Genomic DNA, 21838 nt, shown 5'->3' with positions numbered 1-21838 from the left:
ACGTTAGCTACTTGAAATTCAGACGACATTCAAAAGGTCAGTAAGTGTTTGTAATGTAGAGGGGTTTTGGGGAAAATGTGTCAACCACTGATGGAGTACTAACGGTAAGTAGATAGCACCTTGCTAAAAAAAATATTAAAAAAAACCCTCTAACGCTATCTGGCTAGCAAATGTTATCCAAGAAGAAAAGAACAAGAATAGCCCATGCCAATGTTAGCAGTGTTTTGTTAAAGCATGATTTGCAAAGGTTTCTTACTTCTAGCCTGCCTTTATTTATGACATTTAGATTAGATTAGTTAAGATTAAAAATATAAATACAGATCAAATTTTTTATAAAAGATATGGTGAGTAGTGTAATGATAAGTGCTAACAAAGATGTGGTGGTAATCTCAACAGAAACTACAACATGAGGACAGAGCTTGCTTGCCTGTTTATCAGTTTATTTAGTCTCTCTCTGTACCTGTCCTTTCTGGCCCCTCTCCAGCAGACCATAGCTTAGTGTATTTTGTGGAGTATATATGTAGTGTAGTATTTGTGGAGTGAAACCACCAAAATTTAATCTGCTGATGACTTTCTAGCCAACAGTCCAAAAAGTGCTCAGAAGGTAAAGTATACACTACAGTTGCATGACCGCTGAGCAAACGTTATCTGCTCATAAAGACTACTGTAGTTAAATTAAAAAATACAGGAAAAAATGAGTAATTGGACCTAGTATTGTCAATGGTATTTGTCAGATAATTCATTATTCAAGTTAAAGGACCTGTGGAATTATTATTTGTATTTGTAGCACACATTATAGTTTTTATTGTAACAGTGATTTGTTCTGATATGATTTTTCTACATTTTGTCTAGAGACAAATTGCATGGAATTCTGTGGGTAACCAAGGATGATTTGGGACTCACCTGTGCAGATATTTTAAACAAATAGACATACATACAGATGACAGCTTGGTTCCCTTTTCTCTTTGTTTTTCTGCTTTTTGTTTTCTCAAATTCAATACAGAAAAAACCCCTCAGCGGCTTGTGTGGAGGGCTAAAGTCTCTTCAAAGACAACAAATAAGTCATGAGCACAAACACGAGAAGAAGACACAGTCCTCAAGGGCAGAACAACACTGCAGGGAAAAGACATGGCAATGGCTATACTCAAGCACAACACAGTGTTTTACCTGGTGGGAGAGCAGATGGAGTAGACCAGCCATTTCCAAGCAAGCCTGTTAGCCACAGAAGACCTCCCAACCCTGCAAAACAAGATGAAAAAATCACTATTCCAAAACAAGCAAGAAGGACTTTGTCGCCCAAAGAACCTGATTCACATGGCGTCAGAAAGACCACTGGATCCCGACATCCAAGAAAAGACTCACACAGACAGCCCAGTGGAGAAGTGCAGATGGCCAAAGCAATTCATGCAAAAGAGCTCGTGCTACAGGAAAAGCTGTGGAGTGTTGAGGAAAAAATAAGACAAATAATCCAGAAAGAAACTGCTGCAGGTAATGAAAAAGGAAGTGAAGAGCAGAGGCACAACAGAGGACAAGCTCAGACAAAAACCAGGCTGTCTGAGCAGCAGAGGAGAGAACCAGAGAGAAGACGCGAAATGATAATGCAAGAAAGAAGACAGGAGGATGAAAGGACCAGGGGGGAAAGAAGTGATATAAAAGATCCCAAAGGAATTCATCAGATCACAGTTCACAAGCAAGATACGAATGGAAAGCTCAACAAGTCGAGGTGGGAAAATGTGAAAGAGCAAACCAGAGGAAGAAAAGGAGGGGATGAAAAAGATGATGGCATTTACGGTGACACAGGTGTGAAGTTACAGGATGGAACAGAGAAAGCAAAAGAGAGAGACCAAAATATAACCTCTCTACAACAACCTACAGGCAACCACAGACCAGAGCAGGGGCAGCTCAGACAGAAAGACAGCACAGACGCCAGCCTCCAGCTCCTACCGTGCACAATCTGCAACAGAAAGTTTATGAAAGAAAGATTACAGAAGCATGTCCAAATCTGTCAAAAGGTTAAGAAATCAAAACGTCAAGTCTTCAACTCCTCCCTTCATAGGACCAAGGGATCAGCCATAGAGGAGTTCTGGAAAACGCACACCAGACCTGAGAGTCCTGAGGTAGGAAACTTTTAAAGAGCCAACCTAACAATGCTTACCTTTAACCCATAAGAACCCAGACCCAGTAATCCTTAAAAAGGAAAAAAGTTATGGCGGATATACCACAGACCAAGTGGACCTTATGATATTTCTTATTTTTAAATAAATAAACTAGACACCTATTCTGCTTACAGAAACACAAATTTGCCTTTTTCTTTGCATCTCCACAACATATATCAAAATTGTGACATTAATAGTGCTGTTTAACAATAAATTATTTTTTTAGGTTTGTTTTTAACTAACAAAATAATATTAAATCAATAATAAATAAAAACAAATAACCATCTGCCTTTTTTGTTTTCATCTCCATAACATATATCACAATTGTGACTTTAATAGTGGTGTTAGACAACAAATTCCATTTCAGATTTGTTTTTAAGTAACAAAATAATAATAAATCAATAATAAATAAATATAAATAACACTGCCTTATTTGATGGCTTCTCAACAAGCTACTGTAGCTGTAGGACACTAAAAAACACATGTATGTACTTGAGAAAACATACATGAAGATTACTAAAACATTTAAAATGTGTGTGACACCTGTGTCACCGTGGGTTCTTATGGGTTAAATATAATGGAAAAAGATGGCACTTGGCTGTGGTTTAACCATCATTACAGCAACTTTTATCCCAACTCTATGGGAATTTAATGTTCAATACAGTAAGCATTCACTGTTTTTTAATGTATTTGATATGTTTATATTTAGGCTTTAAAGAAAAAGGACCAAAGACAGAAGCAGAAGTCACATACAAGGAACCTGCATGAGGGTCGACTTCCAGCTGGAACCTCACAACCAAAACGGTCCAAATGAGCCGACCAGAACTGACCCAGACACTTTGGACCGTTTGAACAAAAAATATCAGTCAACCATTACCCTCTTATTAAGCACTAGTCTCTAAATTATTTGATTGAATCCCTTATGTATGTTTTCCTTACAGATCTCCTCTGAGTTGTCTGGAATATTTTCCCTTTGAACTAACCTTTCTAATACAGTTTTGGCTCATTACAAGAATACCTTATGCTTATAGCTGCAGCATACTTGTACTTTAGTTAAGTATTTCAATTTTATGTAACTTCATATTTGTACTCTATTACATTTTGAGGCAAATATTTGGAACTTTTTACTCCACTACATTTAGCTGCCAGCTTTAGTTACTTTTCATGTCGAGATTTAACATAAAAGGCATGAATTTAAAGTGATTAGACATTTTTTAATTAAACCTCATAACAGTATATTATGTAGTTAAATGAGTCATATACCTTTACAAAATTAAAACACTGCTTACATAAAAGGATAAATAATATTAATAATAATCTAATATATTTAGAATATATATAACAATATGAGTGGGGGCATTCTGCATAACCAGTAGGCTACTTTTACTTTTGATACTTACTTTTTGTATTTTTATTCAAGTACATTTTGAATGCAGGACTGTCATTTCAGAGTGTGGTATTAGTACTTTTACTGAAGTAGGAGATCTGAATACTTCTTCTGACACTGACTGAGGGAAAAATTTACTATACACGCAATAACAAAAGACAGCTGTTAGTTTTGTTTATAGCTTTTACACAAGTATGTATGAAGCAACAGTGTAACTGTGTGATACATGTTTATACAACTGTTACATTGTACATTTCCACAATATCTGGTTACCTGTTTAAAAAACTATGCTGTCAACACATTGTATTTAAAAAAAAAAATCACCAAAGACACATCATTGTCATATTTGCAGAAATTTGGTTTCAATAGATTGATAAGGCACTCTGACTGTATTTTCTATTTCATGTTACAGCATGGACTGACTGTTCACTGACCAATGGTCAAAATGTAATCAATGTAAGCTGATTATGACAAATGTTCTTACACACAAATATACATATATATGTCTATATATATATATTATAACACATACAATAAACAAAACCAATGGAAGTCAAACAATACAAAGGGGCAGGCAAATGATGCAAAATGCAGCAGAACATAATTTCAGAAAGTACCAAAGACAAATAAAAGGGTTAAAAAAAAATGTAATAAGAAAATATCATAGCTGAAATGTGAGCTATATCATAAATGCTTTCATATTCAAAGCAAACTTTTCAAGTGTTCATACAAGTCACCAAAAAGAAAGACCTACATGTGCTGACCCAACAAGAATTCAACAGTCAAAGAAAGGAAGAAGAAAAAGTAACTAAAAGTCATTAAAAAAATGAATCAGTAGTTTCCTGTTTCACACAAATACTGTAATACGACAACATGCAATTTACTTTAAGTATATATTTGCATGAGATAATTAGAATATGTTCGTAATAACTAAAATGTCTGGTAAATATGTAAAAACGGCTTTAGACATTATTTTTATCAAATGAAATTAAAATAAAGTGACACATTAGAAAGTTAGGTAACGCTTTATATTAAGGTCCTTGTAATAACCATTAATAACAAGTAATAAGGCCCTTGTAAGTCCTTACAAGATGCTTATTAACATTACTGTTTGTTTATAAGCCTATATAAGTGTTAATAATGGCATTATAATACAGCTAATAGCAGGCTATAAGAGATTTATAATAAGAACATTAATAAAAACCTCATGAGTATCTTATAATTCTTCATAATAGCATTACAAACACCCATAACCCACCCATTATGTCTTTGCCATGCCTTTATTAATCTTTTGTTTGCTTATTGATATCAAAATATACTTTATTGCTCATCTATTATAAGTAAACTATGCTAAAGGGATCTAAAGCGAGAACAATGCCTTATTACTTGTTAATTAATGGTTATTACAAGGACCTTAATATAAAGCGTTACCGAAAGTTATGTTTCCACAGTGGAAGATGGCTCCAATATGAATCATAAGCAATCTGGGCAACGTCCTGGCAGCGCATCTTTCAACATTTATTTAGGAAACACTAATCTTTGGATGCCTTAGCAAACTGCTTCCTATTTGTGGTCTTATCTGTAATTTGATAAATATGAATATGTGAAGCACTAAGGACTGCAGCCTCGACGCTGACATCACTTGCAGTCAACGATACAAAACATGGACTTATCATTCACATTGCAGATGAACACTATGATGGATAGGATTGTCTCTCGCAGGTGTCATGGTCCGATGTTTCATGTTGAGTCCAGCCAACATTTCAGTCTGTGGAGAAACTAGCTAGATCATCGCACCGACATCAACACAATTGTGCAGAACAGACTGTGCAGGGTTTTAATACAGTGTCACACATGTAACAGAATGTGATCATGCAACTTAGCTCTGCCAAACGTTTATACTGCATGCAACCACTGTGAACAGACACAAGGCTGTGCAGTCTCCACTTCCCATCTAACCAGCTTGTTTAATTCAAAAAGAGTTTCTCCCATAATTACAACACCTGCAGGTTCGGCCTCACTCGCAGGCGCCTGCCGACCGGCTCCCATGGTTTGTGAATCCACCTCCTCCTCTTTCTCCTCCGTCCCCGGATGTACGGGCGTCAGAGGGAAGGTTTCCGTTATTGTCACATTCAGCTTCCCGTAGCGTTGAACGGTTGATTGCTGCCCAGAGCCTTTCGTTCTCCTTTTGCTGCTCATTGACCTAGAGGCGACAGGAACTCATGCTATTACTTATGCACGAGGATCAAATCAGCACTAAGGTAGACTTGTGGCTTTTGGGGAAAAATCTCTCACCTGTTTTTCGAGTTTCTGGATCCTGCTCTCTTGACGAGCGACCGTCTCCCGCAGCTGCAAAATAAACTCTTCTGTCAAATACTGTGGCAACGGCATGTTATCTGACTAGATTGTTGCGTCTTTAATTCTTTACTCATACTAACATGCTATGATTTTTGCTAAAACAGTATGCAAGGGATTTTTAGTATGTCCAAAACTTATGTATGAAACCAAATGTTTGCCATTTGCATTCTCTTTGGGGTGACACTATGCCTGCATTTATATCCTGCAATGCAATGTGGTGTTCAGTAAAGCATTCATAACAGACAATGGCAGACAGCAACCAAGGAATTATATATTTATTATGTTAGATTTGTTTTGTTTTTGTTGTCTTTTCCTGTTCGACACTGCTTTTCATTTTATTTCTCAATGTTCCATCAGTCGTGTGTGCGTGTGTGTATATGTGTGTGAGTGTGTGTGAGACTCTGAGGTTTTGACACTGTGCATGTTCATTGATAATTTAAAACCAGATTATTTTAAAATTGTGGTTCAATTTGTTAATTTTTTACTTCGCTGTGAAGAAAAAACACTACTACTGTACACAAAGTATGCATATTTAGTATGTAGTGCGCAGTATGCAATTTCAGCTGCAGCACATTTTTGCACTGTTGAGTATGCAGATTTGATACCTGTGTGACCTCGCTGCTTGCGTTGCAGCAAGCGCCTGATTCTCCTTTTTTGCAGACGTCATCCTCCTCCAGTCCATTGACTTTAGAACAGCTCATTCGTTTAGTCTGTAAAATAGTGGACAGCAGTGTTGGGAAATTCTAAAAAGTGTTGATTTGGAGTAAATAATTCATGTCCAGAAAAGTGCAAAGGACAGCTACGTCCGAATTACCGATAGGTCATTGTTAGTGCTGACAGCTGCTGCTGCCGCCGTCATCTCTTTCAGATGCTCATAAGGTTGAGTGACGCTATCGGAGACAGAAGAGAGCTGGGCTGGAGTGGACAGCTCAGGGTCATTTGGCATGGGGATGAACTCAGCGTTTTCAAGCTCCTGTTGGATGAGAACCACTCTGAATTAGTGTAACTGTGAGTTTCAACCCATAGATCCCATATTCCTTGGTGTTTTTTTGATGACAAACCTTTCTAAGCCAGAGAGGGCAGGAGCTGTCCCCAGTCTGATTTGCCATTGACATATTCGGGGTTGCCAGGAAGCACCCTTCTGTATTATCCTCCATAGTGCCCCCAAGACCTCTGTCACCACTATCTGTCACTGATCCAGGCTCTATGTCCAGATCCACTGTGGATGAAGATGCCTCCTGGCTCAGTCCTGTGTATACATCCACACATTGACACACATAAACAATGTAGACTTGCAGGTGTAAATGTAGACTTATTCTTCAAGCAAATAAAATGAATCAATATACAAATGTGTAACCAAAAAATAGTATTCACCACTCCCAACTGATATTCCACTGCTGTTAGAGCGAATAGTCTTGCAGTTGAGCACTTTCTCTGCAAAGGGAAAACATGTTAGACAGTTGACTGCTTGCATCAGTACACTGTACCAAGGTTATTATAGTTAACGAAAACTAACGAAATAACGAAAACTAGAATTGAAAAAACATTTTCGTTAACTGAAATAAAAATAAAAACTAGAGTTTTTAAAAAAACGATAACTAACTGAAACTGTATTGTGTGGTTACAAAACGAACTAAAACGAACTAAAATTATAGTGAAAATGTCCTTAGTTTTCGTTTTTGTCAACTTTTTTCATTCATAATTCAGTGTTTCTATTGGAACATGCAACACATGGTGAATATGTTTACTGAGACTGGGATGTCTACACTCCAACCAAAATACAAAACACCTAAAACTGTAAGAGTTAATAACCTTATTGGGGCTGAGATGATAAACCAAAGGAACGAAGGAAACATTTATTATGATCTCTTTGAATCACGCACCCAACAAATACCCCATTACAAAAAAACTAAAACTAACACTAAAACTAATAAAAACTAAACTAAACGGAGCATTTTCAAAAAATAAAAACTAAACTAAAACTAGAAACCTCACTCTAAAAACTAACTAAAACTAACTGAATTTGAAAACAAAAATTCACAACGAAATTAAAACTAAAACTAATGAAAAATCCAAAACTATTATAACCTTGCACTGTACAAATGTCTGGTTGTGATTACTAACCCATTATGATAATGCAGTGCCAGCCACGGCAAGACAGGTCCGGTACATGGTGGAGGGAACCAAAGATAGGTCTTGGCATGGCAGGGCATACCTCTGAACCAAATCCCTTATCAGCCGGCATCCCAAGTCGCCCGTTTCCTGCGTTCCCCCATGCAAAGATCTGATTGTCTGCAAGATACAAAAACAGGTGAGAATATATCCTACGGACAAAATGTCTGGGGCTTCTGGAAAGAAATATGAGTGCCACAAACCTTGACATAAAATCAGAAAAATATACACTACTGGTCAAAAGTTTTAGAACACACCAACTTTTCCAGAATTTAATTGAAAATTATGCAGTTTAATGTCTCAGTGTACTCTGAAATTAATGCACATTTGCAACATTTAAAATTCTTTATTGAGCAGGATAGTGTTTTGAAAGTAAAAAAAAGATTCAAAATCACATTTTATGTTGGATTAAAGGACTAAAAAAAGACACAAAATGACAAAAAAAGACACAAAATGACCAAAAAAAAAAGACACAAAATTACTTACAAAGACATGAAAATAATTCAAAAATGGACAAAATAGCCCAAGACTCCATAGAGTTAAGTTGTTAACCCATTTCTTGTTCCCTGAAAAAGGCCGTACTTGTATAATTCTGAAATGTACATTATTTTTCAGTTTTGGTTAAGCTTACCTTTTTTATTTACCTCTGGCAGTTCACCACTTACCTTTGTACCCTTTCAAGCTGTTCATTTGACTTGAACTGCTTGAATTTCAATAAAAAACTGGAAAATTGGGTGTTCTAAAACTTTTGACCGGTAGTGTACAAATTATTGACATAAAAGCACCAGATTGTACATGTTCTTACCCTCAGTGGCTGCGATGGTGAAGCCGTCTCCACAAGAAACTTTGTTCACGGTCTTCCCTCCAAAGGGTCCAACAAGGACCTGGACACCCTGATGTTTCTTAAAGTCCTTAACACCCAGCTGTCCATACTTGTTGCAACCAAAGGTAATCAGACGACCACGTACTGCACAGCCAGAAATCATATGAAGTAATGATTATTTGAAATGGTAACAGTTCTTACTCACAGGAGAATTGTCGGTCTCTTTTTACGGTACCATCAATGGCAGCTGTGTGGGTCTTCCCTGGAGCTATGGCCTGAATCTTGAGCCACGACAGCTGCTTTACCAAGGTCAGTGTGGTGATGTATGGGATCCCCTGGCAACACTGGTGTTGGGTACAGGACAAAACAAAACATGTAAACATAGCTGCATTGTTTGAAGTCTCTATTATTGCTGTTCTTTAACTATTACCTCTCCAGGGTGATTTTTGAGACCAGAGATACCCTGGTTAAGACCAAGCTTGTTGAATTCATTGTTTCCACATGCTAGGACTTTGCCAGTTTCTGTTATAAAGAAGGTTCCATCGCTGGCACAGGACACTGAGGAGATGGTGGCGGCTTTAGGGATCTCTACCTGGGAAAAACAAATAGCATGCAGTACTTATTAAACAGATAGTGACAAATAGGACCGTTCTATCATATTGCTTTAAAATATTTAGTGTCTTACTGGCTTACTGTCTTACTCTTGCAAGATTTTAGCCTCTTAAAAGACAGTGAAGTTACATACCAGAACAGGAAACAAAATCTTACTTGCATCGGAGAAGAGAAGTCATCCTCACATTCCAGGCCGAGACGCCCTGCAGCAGGAAAATAGAGCAATTTTGACTGAGAACACTTTGTGTGACTGTATATCAAAGGGGTCACTATTGCCACCTGCTGGCTGCAGATATAACAGCAAAAACAACCTGATAGACTTAATCAGCTCAGTTAAAATGGTGAATACAACAAATCTATGTACCATACTCTCCGCAGCCCCAGGAGTAGATGTCCCCATTCTGAGTCAGGACCACCACGTGGTTGTCTCCACACGAAACCTGACGGACAGGCCGTTCCTCAAAGAACTCCAAAAGCACTGGCTCCAGGATCTCCGTGCCAAGCTCATTCTCCACTCCAATGCAGCCGTAATAGTCTGACCCAAACATGTACATCTGGTCCTCATCTGCAAAAGCAGCAGCAGCATGGGGTTCGAAATGTGTGTCTTTACAGGAAAAGGTTGTTTTTTTTAAATCAAGTTTTGCAGGGAGCTTCCCTCACTCACCGGTGATAACGGCAGTGAAGTCAGCCCCACATGCCACCTGTCGGATGGCCTTCCCCTGTAGCTTGTCCACCCTCTTTGGCTGCCGGTACGATGCCTGGTCTGCATGTCCCAGCTGGCCCACCATCTTGGCTCCACCTTGGACATTCTGAAATTTAAGAAAAGCTCCTTATAGTGAAGTCAAGTCAAGTCAGATTTATTTATATAGCGCATTTACAGACGGCTGAGCCGCACCAAAGTGCTTCACATAAAAGTGCAAGAAAGTGCAATAAAATACAGAATTGACAAAATTGACAAAGGTAACAAAGAAAACAAAAAAAAAATAATAATTTAAAATAAATTAAAAGAAGATTGGATATTTTCTAAAAGCACTGTGGGATTACTAGGGGACACTATTCCCTAGCACTTGCCGGAGGAAAAAAAAAACTTTAATAGAAGGCAAGAGAAAAGAGGTGGGTTTTTAAGTGGGATTTAAAAACATTTAATGACTGCACTGCACGGATGTGGAGGGGGAGACAGTTCCAGAGTCTGGGGGCTGCTACTGAGAAGGCCCTGTCGCCCCTTGTTTTTAGTCTGGACCTGGGCACCTCCAACAGCAGCTGGTCTGCTGACCGTAGAGCTCTGGAGGGGGTGTGGTGGTGCAGGAGGTCAGACAGGTATGTAGGGGCCAGACTATGGGGGGATTTGTAAACAGTTAGAAGAGGTTTATAGTCAATGCAGTGACGGATGGGGGGCCAAGCCATGCATTTTGAAGAACAAAAACAACCAGATACAGTGAAGGATTAATACTCACAGCCCAGGTATACAGCTCCTTTTCCACTGTCACCACTGCAAAGTGACTCTCCCCTGCACACACATGTTGGGCACTGCTGCCTCCCTTAAATGTGTCCATTTTCTGGGGGGTGAACTTTCCTCCACCCCAGAAGTATACCTCTCTTGAGCGTGTGGTCACCACAGCAACAGGGGTGTCCGTCACTGTACTCAGCCTATGGTGCAGCCAGGATAAAAAACTCAGTTATACAATACAAAACTTTACTTAAGAGATCATAGACAGGTATTTACAATTGAGGATATGAAACAAGTGTTAATAACTTACTTTGGTTTTTTTATTGCTGAATTGAGCAGGGCGACTCGCTCTTCAAGCTCCCTAACAGAGAAGAATATTTCAGTGAGTTGTCATGGGTGGTTTTACTAAGTTGCATCCAATGGAATTAATAATAGTATCTTATTAAGCCTCTTAACCCACAATCCACTGTCGGGTTTGAAAGGAATGTGTTCTTTAAAACAAATGAACACCATTTATTACCAGCAGAAACTGTGTAGCCGACACTCTCTTAAAGTAGTGATATTTCATAAAAGTCAATTCATTCTTGTAAAAATGTTGTGTATATACAGATTTGCTATCCGCTTACAAAATGATCAAAAAATTCAACATGCGCCTTTTCTTTCTTCACAATTTATGGCATCATAACTGAGTTATACTGCACAAAAAGAAATGTGTCCTGTGTCCACAGACATGAAGGAAAAATGAGGCCACACTGAGTAAACTCTGCAGAAAAACCTCCCTGGGGTTCAGTGGGTTAAAGGAAATAACAAAAACACTCTTTTTACTTTTTCAACCAACTTACTGCTTGCAGCAGGCGATGAGTGGCTGGTCCAGGATCTCATCAGCCGTAGGCCTCTTTGCAGGATCCTGCAACACAAAAAAAATCATAAGAACGTTATAGTGATTGCCTCACAAAGGCAAGTAAAATATTTGTGTCATGGCAACCTGTCGCAAAATGCTTCTGAATAATCTCCTCACTCACTTGATCGAGGCAGTCGTACACCAGTTTGATCAATGCAGATGAATAGACATCAGAGTTCACATCCATAGTCCAGTTGCCCTGGACTATTTTGACACAGAGGTTCAGAGGGTTCTGAGGGACACAAGCAGCAAAATAAGGTAATTCTGGTGGGAGAAAAAGGCACGTTTTCTGCTTAATGCAAAGCATTAATACTATTTCTAGCAAGTCAACAAACCTACCGTTGCATCAAATGTTCTTGTAAGAGTCAAGACTTCAAAAATGACACACCCCATGGCCCAGATGTCTGATTTGTAATTGTACTTTGAACCTTGGCACAATTCAGGTGACATGTAATATGGAGTTCCCACACACTAGATTCACAGAGGAAGAAAAAAGTGAAAGTGTCATTTACCAAATCTAACACTGTCTTATTAAAGATGCTAGGGGAGCAAGGAAGCACAGCTTACAGTTTCTGCCATTGAAAACTCAGAGCCTAGCTTCTTTGCAAGTCCATAGTCGCCCAGCTTGATGAGGTCCGTCTTGGTCAGGAAAATGTTCAGAGTTTTGATATCTCTGCAAGAAAGAAAGGATGGTTCCGTTATTTAAGGAAAACATTTGAAACAAATGAAAAATAATTGCATTGATAAGGGAATGAGAATGTGCTGAACACACCTGTGCAAGACCCCAGCCTTGTGGATGTGGGACACTGCTGAAGCAATTTGGTACAGATACCATATCACCACCTACAGAAACATATTAAGGGTACAGCTATAATAAAGAATAGTCAGTTCGTATACAGTAAAATACATGCCCTGCGATGTTGTACTCGTACCTCTTCACTGAAAAGTTTCCCATTCTGGTGGTTGATCTTATCGTACAGATTCCCTCCTGAGATAAGAGAGCCTTTTAGCATTCTGTCACAGATGAACCACGTTCAAAGTAGTCTTGATCAAATCTTCAGAGCCGACACACAACATTTACCTACCATTACAATACTCCAACTCAATGAACAAGGTGTTTTTATCCATGAAGTGGTTGAAGTAGGCTATGATGTTGTTGTGCTCCAGCATGGAGAGGATGTTTATTTCGTTCATGACATCTTTTCGCTCCCTCTCGGAAAGCGAGTTCAGGTCCACTTCTTTCCATACCACCAGAGAGTTGTCCTAGGGAAGCCCGCAGGGACATATTAAAAAATACCATTGTCCCTCAGGATTTACAGAGTGCACAGGTATATATGTTTCTGTATGCTCCTCATCACTGGGTTACAGATAGACAGACGAATAAAATCTTCTCATGTTTAAAACAAAAAAACTTGATGATATATAACTGGTTCATAATACAGAATAGAATGAAAGGGTCTGCACAAACATTTACTGCAGTATATGCACCCAACTGAACTACAGGATAAGGAAACAAGGCATGGGAAAGTCATTTATCCAGTTCTCACTCAGGAATTTCTCACAGGGGTATGGAAACAGAGGGACAGTGAGCAATTCAGCTAGCCAGACACATCCTGTACAGTAAATCATAATAATCCACAGAAAATAAGATGTAGCACTATTAACAAGACATTTATAAATGATTGAATTCATGTGTTTTCATGGTAAACAGTGACTCGAATGATTTGTGACTGCAAACCCCATGCAGCCTGTCAAAGGAAAAGTTATGGGGAACTTGTAAACTTGCAAAAGAAAAGTCTTGCCATGTTGTGATGGTAAATTAGGTCCATTTAAGGAACACTTTCAATAACAGAAAAGTGATTGTTGCCGGCATAATGTGTGATCCGTGCCTTTTAAACACAGAAAACTGAGCTGGGACATCTATCCAACTTACCTCTGTTCTTCTGTACAAAATTGCTTCACCAAACGCCCCCCTCCCGAGGATCCGGATAGGAATGTAATGCAGTTTCTCCTCTTCGCCATTAAAAGTGCCAGACGCTGATCGCTCACTGACCACAGACCCGCCGCCCAAATCTGAATTTAGCGAGTCGAAATGTCTTTCATATTCCCCCAGTGACATTTCTGTTTAGGGACTTGTTAGCCAGTGGCAGTGATGGAAATAACCCGAACAGGCCTAACGACAACTCTTTCTGAAAGACTCCTACAAAACCGCACACACATCTAACATGTTACCGGCTAACAAAAAGCCCTGTACGAAGTTACTCGCACTAAGTTACCGGATGCCTCGAAGCTACTCAACACACACAATGTAAGAAAAAAATACAACGTAGAAAAATACGTGCAAATATAGTAGTTGCACAAGCGTCAAGCATGACACAACAAAAATGAGGATGTTCTGCCAACTTTTTAAAGTTTCAGAATAAAAGGCGCATCTTCGAGCGTGTGGTCGTGTATTTTATTGTGAAAGGCAAACAGAGTGCACTTCCGCGAGTGGCACTAGTCTGCCTAGCTTGACATGGTTAAGATAGCGAGAAGAAAGTGAAGTACCGTAAGAAAGTATAGAACTGTCATGGAAATGTTACCACACCAAAAGGTTCAACAGGTCTCCATTCCAAGCAAACGAGTTACTAATGTTTTAAATATGTTGGTGTGGTTCGACTAAAGAGGCAACAACACCGAAAACTGGTCCATCCTTTCATCCACTCAAACCCGGAAACTATCAAATTAAACGGTCTCTCTACGGGAAGTATGGGTATTGGAACCATACTGCCCTACAAAGCCTAACTGCAGTAACTACATTTTTGGTAAAAAATTGAGTTATAACTAAAAATAAACCCCTTGATGTCTTTTTTATCTTGTGACAAAGATTTAGATTTGAATGTTGCTTAATTTCAGAGAAATAATGATCTAAAAACCACAAAATCCAACTCAAAACCAAGCAGTAATTGCACTTAACACGGCCTGCTTTGGATATATATACTAATTTAAACATAAAGATAATAGAAATTATAAGTTTATTTGAAATGGAAATTATCATCTAGATAGTGGTGAAGTAAAAAAGTGAGATACAATTATATTAAGACTAAAATATAACATTACTTTATAATATTAAGTCTAAAATACACAAATCTTTAAATAGAGTTGTTAAACGCTTTGCATTACTATTAGAACCTTTTACAGCAAAACCAGAGTGCAGTAACTACGTTTTTGGGGTCAAAAAATGACATCAATACACGTAGAAATAAGTGTCATATCACTTACCTACCTATAACCCATGTCCTGGCCAGTTAAAAACGTTTAAAAAAAATTTTAAAGCAGTTTTTCTCAGTTTTACCCTTTGTGTAGTTACTGCAGTTAGACTTTGTAGGGCAGCATAGACTGCATAAAATGATTGGAACACAGCAAAAGGCTTAAATCCCCTCATTGCTCGTCTAGCAACTATAAGTGAAAAAAGAGAGCACAAATAGCGGATTAAATTAAAGTGACATACACACCGGTCCAGAGCTGTTTATAGTTTTAGTCCAAAAAAAATAAAATCTATTTTAATACCAAATTATCACGAATAATATGGTGCAGTGCGTTGGACACTTATTTTACACATGGTATGAAAGTGCAAACATGCTTTATAATTTACATTTATTTATGCTATCAATACATATAGTAGCTTACATTTTCTGGAAAATTTGATAACTGTGAATTGATAGAATTTTTGCTGATCCACCGAATTATATAGGCTATACCTGACAAACAGCAGTTGTGAAAAAACTATTTAGAGCCCTTACTTAAGTAGAAGTACTAATACCACACTGTGAAATTACTCCACTACAAGTAAAAGTCCTGCATTCCAACCATACTGAAGTAAAAGTACAAAAGTGTCAGCATCAGAATGTCCCCACTCAGACTGTTTTATATATTCTAAATATATGATTACAGTATTTTTTTATTGATGCTTTTATGCAAGCAGTGTTTTAATTTTGTAAAGACAGGGATAATTTAATTACTTAATATACTGATTTAATTAAAAAGAGGTCTAATCACTTAAAACTGATACTGTTTTTATGTTAAATCTCAACCTGTAAAGTGACTAAAGCTGGTACCTAAATGTAGTGGAGTAAAAAGTCCAATATATGCCTAAAATGTAGTGGAGTATAAGTATAAAGTTACATGAAATGGAAATACACAAGTAAAGTACAGTACCTCATAAATTGTACTTAATTGCAGTAATTGAGTAAATGTACTTAGTTACTTTCCACCACTGGTGATTAAGAAGGGGCACTTCACTGATACGTCTTAAAGATCACTGTTCTATAAAGGGATAATACAATGGGAAAAACTGTAACTGTCACTTTAACAACACATACTGCATTTTTGTGGGGATTTAAACACACCACACACACCCCACACAGTTTTGTAATATTGACAGAACTGTCACCAAACACAGATAAAAGTGACGTGCTGAGGGGATTTCTGAGTAGAAACCTAAAGACCGGACAGATATCCAGACATGATTTCAAGTGATGACAGTACAGATGGAAAACCATCACACTGTAACACGGAAAGCAACGGTAGGCGTATCTTATTTAAACTGTCCTCATAATGATTTTAGAAACCATAATGTACTATTATCTTCTGTTCACATGGAGCTAACATGGACGTGTCTGTTTGTTTAGGATCTATGTACACAGTCAAAGTCGGGTCCAGAAGTCTTCCACTATATCCATTGGTTATCGTGTGTTTAGGACTACTAAACACTATTCTGATGTTAACTGCTATTGTTATTGGGGTTTACTGTGAGTAACTGATCCAATGAAGGTGCTGTATGTATTTTTATACTTTACTTCTTGTTGTCAGTTTGGAGTACATTGAACTAAAAATTAACTAAATAAACTGTGGACATATTAACCAAGCTTAGATAATTGCCCTGTCTACACCAAGCACCGTGGCTTGATAAATAAATAAATACAAATTGTAACTTATTTTCTGCATATTCTGAATAAGATGAATAAAAAAGGGTCCCTCCTATCATTGCTAATAACAGGTGGCAAAGTCAGTGAGGAATCTTCTCCCTACCATTTAACATCACAAGCTCTCATCGCAGAGGTGAGGCAGCTTCAGTTAATGCAGGCTGAAGTGATTAAAGCTCAAGAAGAGGCCCGGCAAGCATTACAGAGAGAGCTCAGGAACCATCAGCAGCTAAAGAGGCAGTTACAGGAGAACAAGACCCTCAGTGACAGCATTCAGCTGCAGCTTGAAAAACTAACAGTGGAGAAAGCAACACTGCAGGCCGATTCATCTGATATATGTAAGAGGCTTTTTTTCTCTTTCATTTTGGAATCAAATCTTTTTTTTCTGCTTGTGATTTTATGTAATTTTCTTCTTCTAACAGGGGAAAGTTGTGGACGCTGCCAGTCAGGATGGCGTTTATTTAACACATCGTGCTACTTCCATTCTATATCAGGACCCAATCCCTTAAAGAACTGGTCAGACAGCAGGGAGGACTGCATCAGGCGGGGGGCTGATCTTGCTGTGATTGATAATTTGGAAGAGCAGGTGAGTCCAGTAACACGTAGTTGGAAAACAAGAGACAAAATAGCGTAGAATAGAATTATTCTGGATATTTTAATGCACAACAGTAGGCATATTATACAAAAGATAAGGTCAAACTGTGAGAAGCTCCTCATGGCAGAGTTTAGAAAAGGAGTTATTGTAGTCTGGTCTATGGAAAGCCGTTTCAGCATTTATTCCAAATCCTTGATATCAGACGTCAGTTCCCTTCTCTAGTTCAGTCTTTGTCAGCACTTGGAGATTTGGTCCCACTAATTTGGCATTTTGTCTCACTAGTTGAACAAAACTTCTAAGTGGTCAATCTTTTTCAGCAACTAGTCAACTAGTGAGGTCCAAGATGTTTACTGGTTAAGTAGTTAACGTTTTTTTCAATGATCTTACTAGTTCACTTGTAAAACCTCAAAATGTTTACTAGTTAAACTAGTAAATGAACCTGGTAAATGGACCTGCACTTATATAGCGCTTTCCTAGTCGATTTGCGACCACTCAAAGCGCTTTAGACTACAGACTGCGCTCATTCACCCTTTCACACACACATTCATACTGGTGGCAGAGGAAACCCTAAACGGTGCCACCTGCCACCATTGGGAATTCATGAACGCAGCATCGGGAGCAATTTGGGGTTCAGTATCTTGCTCAAGGGTACTTCGACATGTACTGCAATGGTCAGGGATCGAACCACCAACCCTACCAACTGAGCCACAGCCGCCATTGATAGCCAAAATGCTCACTAGGTAACTAGTCAAGACAAAAGCTGACTAGTTGTATAGTTAAAGCCTCTCTCAACCTTACTCGTTACACTAGTGGCGCTCAAAAGGTTTACTAGTTAACTAGTAAGGTAGAAAATGTCAACTAGTGGCACTAGTGAGGCACATTTTGAATTAACTTATCAACTAATGAGGTCCCAAATGCTTACTGGTTAACTAGTTAACGTTTTTTGTTATTAACTTACTAGTTCATTTGTAAACCTCAAAATGTTTACTAGTTACATTAGTAAAAGCCAAACTGTCACTAGGTAACTAGTCAAGGCAAAAGCTGGTAGTTGTACAGTTAAAGCCTCTCTCAACCTTACTCGTTACACTAGTGGGGCTCAAAATGTTTACTAGTTAACTAGTGAGGCACATTTTGAATTAACTAATCAGCTATTGAGGTCCAAAATGTCCACTAGTTAACTAGTAAAGTCAAAAGACACTAGTTGACTTGTGAGCATTTTGGCTTACACCAGTTCACTAATGGAGTGAACTAACGTCTGATATCAAGGATATGGAATAAATGCTCGAACGGCTTTCCATACTGGTCTGCTTACCAACACAGTAAATGTTGCAGTTCCAGTGGAAACACAGGGGCAATTTAGGCAGTTGATGTAGTATCACAAACTGTAATGTAGTATATAGAAGAAACTTCTGATACTAACAGCATGGCATCCTAAAACTATAGAAGCTAAACCAAAAATCTATTAATAAGATGAGCAGTCCGTTCAGCTGGTATGGTCTGGCTCAAGTGACTCACTGTTCACAGACTCCATGTGTGATGTGCTGGGTAATGATAGCATGCAACATGCATCACAAATGGAGATCAGAGGCATTTCAAAGAGGAAGTAGAGTGGTGGAGAAGTTCAGCAAGATTCACCACAGGCACAGAGGCCTCGTAATGAGTTGCACCATGCAAGGTTGAATAATACCAATGCTTTTTATTTATTTATTTTATTTTATTAAACCCTTGGCGTCATTTTTTGACGCACTGGGTCATAGTTTTAAACACATGGTTAACAAGAATTCAAACAAAAAACACATGGAAAGATTGTGGTTTCTTCCAGAAGAGAAAGACTAATAACAAAAGAGTAAAATCTTTGCACATTCGTGTGGGCGGCAATACTTCATACCCCTACCGCCTGATTGAAATTCCTCTGTACCACTTTCTCCTCATTGAAATGACTGGAGGCGGCAAAGTTATTGAGTGGTGCTGTGAAAGACCCTTTGCTTTTTCTGCCATGTCAAATTATCATCAACAGCCCCTCAGCTAGGCCTGCACTCCTAATAAAAACAGTAAAGGTATGCCTTTAAGTAGCGAATTGTGATGTTTCAATTCTGTTGATCTCAGATAAATCTTTTTGAGTACCTACCTAAACAAGTTCCAAGCATTCCTTCATGGGGGATCAGGCGAGAGGGCATCTGGATTGGTCTTACGGATATTCAAACGGAGGGCAATTGGACGTGGATAAATAATGTGACTCTGCAGAATGAAAGGTAAGAGCTTTAAGACTTATTAGCACTGTTGCTGTTTTAAAAGAATCATTTGACATTTTGGGAAATACACTTATTTGCTTTCTTGTTGAGAGTTATGGCCAGTTCACACCACACATCTTCACCCTGATTTTCTCCTTGCCAACAGTTTTTGAGGTTTCCCGAAAAGACTAGAGACAAATCTGCATTGACTCAGTGTGAGCTCCCATGTGTGAGCTGTTTAATAACAGGAATTGAGTGCATCACTGACACATTCTAGATATCTAGCATGTTAAATATCTGGATCTGTTAGGGAGTCAGTCAGACAATGACTAACAGGTTGAGAGAAGGCATATTGAGTGCCGTGGTGGTGGTGTGTGAGTCTGTGTTTGGGAGGAAAAAAGAATAAAAGACAAAATAAAAAATAGCGTAATTCCCAAAATGTCAACTATTCCGTGACTATCAGACAGGTTAATGTAGATGGTCATGAGATGCCTCTTCCATTCTCAAATGTATGTGATTAAATGGCTTTTGATGTAAGTGGATGGATCAATTTCGTAATTGGTAACATGTTAATGCCTGCATAGTTAATCTGATGACTGATTAAAATCCTTTTATCTGATCATCAACAAAAACTTATGCAGAAATACAAAGATATATAAGAAAGACATACATGAATAATATAGATTATTATAAATAAGAATAACTTGGCCTTTGCCCTTGCTTCAGGTACTGGATACAAGGGGAGCCCATCAACCACGGAGAGGAGGACTGTGCAGCACTTCTGAACATGAAGAAGCCAAGGGCAACATGGTTTTACGCAAACTGCCAAGAAAAAAAGGAGTGGTTATGTGAAATTGAGCCCAACTAGGTGTGGAGAGCATGGTGATCCATATCCAGGCAGAGTTTTAGTCTCTTCATGGAAGTTTCCTCCATAACGTCTGACCAGCACAGAACCATCATAAGGTCCATTCTGTTACCAAACATGTTCAGCAGAAGGCTTTAGCTCCATGTTACATCCTATTGGAAAAAGATCCTGCAGCTCAGACCATATTCATCTTACAGTTATAAATGTTTCAGTAGTGGTGCTCTTGAAACATTGATCATTTTGATTTCAAGTGTTTTTATCTTTGATAATGATGATTTCTGTTGTCATTCCTTCTTCTACTACATCTTAGTTAGAACTATTCTTAAGTTGTTTTGATTTTACCATTACCATTACCATTAACTGCTTATCCGCAATCGGGTCGCGGGGGCTGGAGCCTATCCCAGCTGTCATTGGGCGAGAGGCGGGGTACACCCTGGACAGGTCGCCAGACTATCGCAGGGCTGTTTTGATTTTAGCCATACTAAACTAAGTTGGTGAACTTAGTGAAGATTACACCTGCTAAACATCAGCATGTAAGTTAGCATAGTTCAAAGCACCATTATGTCTAAAAACAGCCCCACAGAGCTAGTTACAACAATCTATAGTATAGAACTTGTGCAATAAATGAAGAATCTCTTTCAAAGCAACACTTCTATGTGTGGGCAGCAGGGGGTGCAAGTCACCTATTTTTGCCATCTCTACCTTCCAGCTGCTACATGTTGTTAAGTGTGACCCCTGGCTGCTCATTTAAAATTCAGCACAACTCATTGGCTCCCAGCTCAGACTTCTACATCTATATACTACATCACGCCAACCCATTTGCTTTTATCTCTTTGCAATATAAGCACCACACTAAAACCCACTTAAGCAAACTTTGTAAATCTGGCTTTGTTTGTTTTATTCCATTTCTGTCAAATTTGTAGCTCATTAAATTAACTTTTCATTGAAAACATCTATAGATAGGGCTTTCCAACCTGAATACTGGTTTTAAACAAAAAAAAGTATCCTGCATTCAAAACATACTTAATTTAAGCCTCAAAATGTACTTAAAGTATCAAAAGAAAAAGTGATCGTTATACAGAATGCCCCCACTCAGCTTTTATATATTCCAAATATATTGTTGGATTACAATTTCCGATGCATTTGTGCAAGCAGCATTTTACTGTAGTCAAGGTAGAGCCCATTTTAACTACTTAATATACTATTATGTGGTTAAATCTATAAAAAAAAAAAAAAAGTTTAATCATTTTAAATTGATCACATTTTTCTTGTTAAATCTTCACCTGAAAAGTGACTAAAGTTGTTAAAAAGTACAACATTTGCCTCA

The 21838-nt window shown here is 38.2% G+C and overlaps 3 protein-coding genes across 3 annotated transcripts; 2 read left to right on the top strand and 1 right to left on the bottom strand.

Annotated features, from left to right (window-relative positions):
* Nucleotides 1–1059: 1059 nt before the first annotated feature.
* Nucleotides 1060–3587, top strand: zc2hc1c (zinc finger, C2HC-type containing 1C). The gene is made up of 2 exons (XM_059353734.1): nucleotides 1060–2117; nucleotides 2866–3587. The coding sequence occupies exons 1-2, from the start codon at nucleotides 1065–1067 to the stop codon at nucleotides 2968–2970; spliced, it is 1158 nt and encodes a 385-aa protein (XP_059209717.1). The 5' UTR covers nucleotides 1060–1064; the 3' UTR covers nucleotides 2971–3587.
* Nucleotides 3588–3693: 106 nt separating this feature from the next.
* Nucleotides 3694–14552, bottom strand: LOC131988588 (serine/threonine-protein kinase Nek9). The gene is made up of 23 exons (XM_059353733.1): nucleotides 13790–14552; nucleotides 12942–13119; nucleotides 12789–12844; nucleotides 12629–12699; nucleotides 12424–12529; nucleotides 12196–12327; nucleotides 11978–12088; nucleotides 11798–11862; nucleotides 11266–11316; nucleotides 10963–11155; nucleotides 10173–10317; nucleotides 9873–10073; nucleotides 9665–9711; nucleotides 9327–9488; nucleotides 9132–9240; nucleotides 8879–9040; nucleotides 8026–8193; nucleotides 7276–7335; nucleotides 6963–7150; nucleotides 6716–6874; nucleotides 6507–6611; nucleotides 5839–5892; nucleotides 3694–5746 (listed from the first exon to the last, which is right to left on the bottom strand). Exons 1-23 carry the CDS (start codon nucleotides 13973–13975, stop codon nucleotides 5561–5563), a joined length of 2895 nt encoding a protein of 964 aa, XP_059209716.1. The 5' UTR covers nucleotides 13976–14552; the 3' UTR covers nucleotides 3694–5560.
* A 1735-nt stretch (nucleotides 14553–16287) lies between these two features.
* Nucleotides 16288–20853, top strand: LOC131988546 (CD209 antigen-like protein E). The gene is made up of 6 exons (XM_059353687.1): nucleotides 16288–16421; nucleotides 16527–16646; nucleotides 16895–17158; nucleotides 17243–17406; nucleotides 19522–19667; nucleotides 20373–20853. Exons 1-6 carry the CDS (start codon nucleotides 16361–16363, stop codon nucleotides 20512–20514), a joined length of 897 nt encoding a protein of 298 aa, XP_059209670.1. The 5' UTR covers nucleotides 16288–16360; the 3' UTR covers nucleotides 20515–20853.
* Nucleotides 20854–21838: the final 985 nt, after the last annotated feature.

This window comes from Centropristis striata, chromosome 16 (assembly GCF_030273125.1).
Source record: "Centropristis striata isolate RG_2023a ecotype Rhode Island chromosome 16, C.striata_1.0, whole genome shotgun sequence".
In the NCBI taxonomy this organism is placed as follows: Eukaryota; Metazoa; Chordata; class Actinopteri; order Perciformes; family Serranidae; genus Centropristis; species Centropristis striata.
Note: the sequence above shows the minus strand (reverse complement) of the source record. Positions and strands in the feature narration are given on the sequence as shown.

Coding starts and splice junctions, on each gene's coding strand:
- LOC131988588 (XM_059353733.1), bottom strand. CDS start 13,975: ATGTCACTGGGGGAATATGAAAGACATTTCGACTCGCTAAATTCAGAT. Junction 11,317..11,797: donor CTCATCGCCTGCTGCAAGCA/GTAAGTTGGTTG, acceptor CTTCTCTGTTAG/GGAGCTTGAAGAGCGAGTCG. Junction 11,156..11,265: donor TCAGCAATAAAAAAACCAAA/GTAAGTTATTAA, acceptor GCTGCACCATAG/GCTGAGTACAGTGACGGACA.
- LOC131988546 (XM_059353687.1), top strand. CDS start 16,361: ATGATTTCAAGTGATGACAGTACAGATGGAAAACCATCACACTGTAAC. Junction 16,647..16,894: donor TATTGTTATTGGGGTTTACT/GTGAGTAACTGA, acceptor TGCTAATAACAG/GTGGCAAAGTCAGTGAGGAA. Junction 19,668..20,372: donor GTGACTCTGCAGAATGAAAG/GTAAGAGCTTTA, acceptor CCCTTGCTTCAG/GTACTGGATACAAGGGGAGC.
- zc2hc1c (XM_059353734.1), top strand. CDS start 1,065: ATGAGCACAAACACGAGAAGAAGACACAGTCCTCAAGGGCAGAACAAC. Junction 2,118..2,865: donor CCAGACCTGAGAGTCCTGAG/GTAGGAAACTTT, acceptor GTTTATATTTAG/GCTTTAAAGAAAAAGGACCA.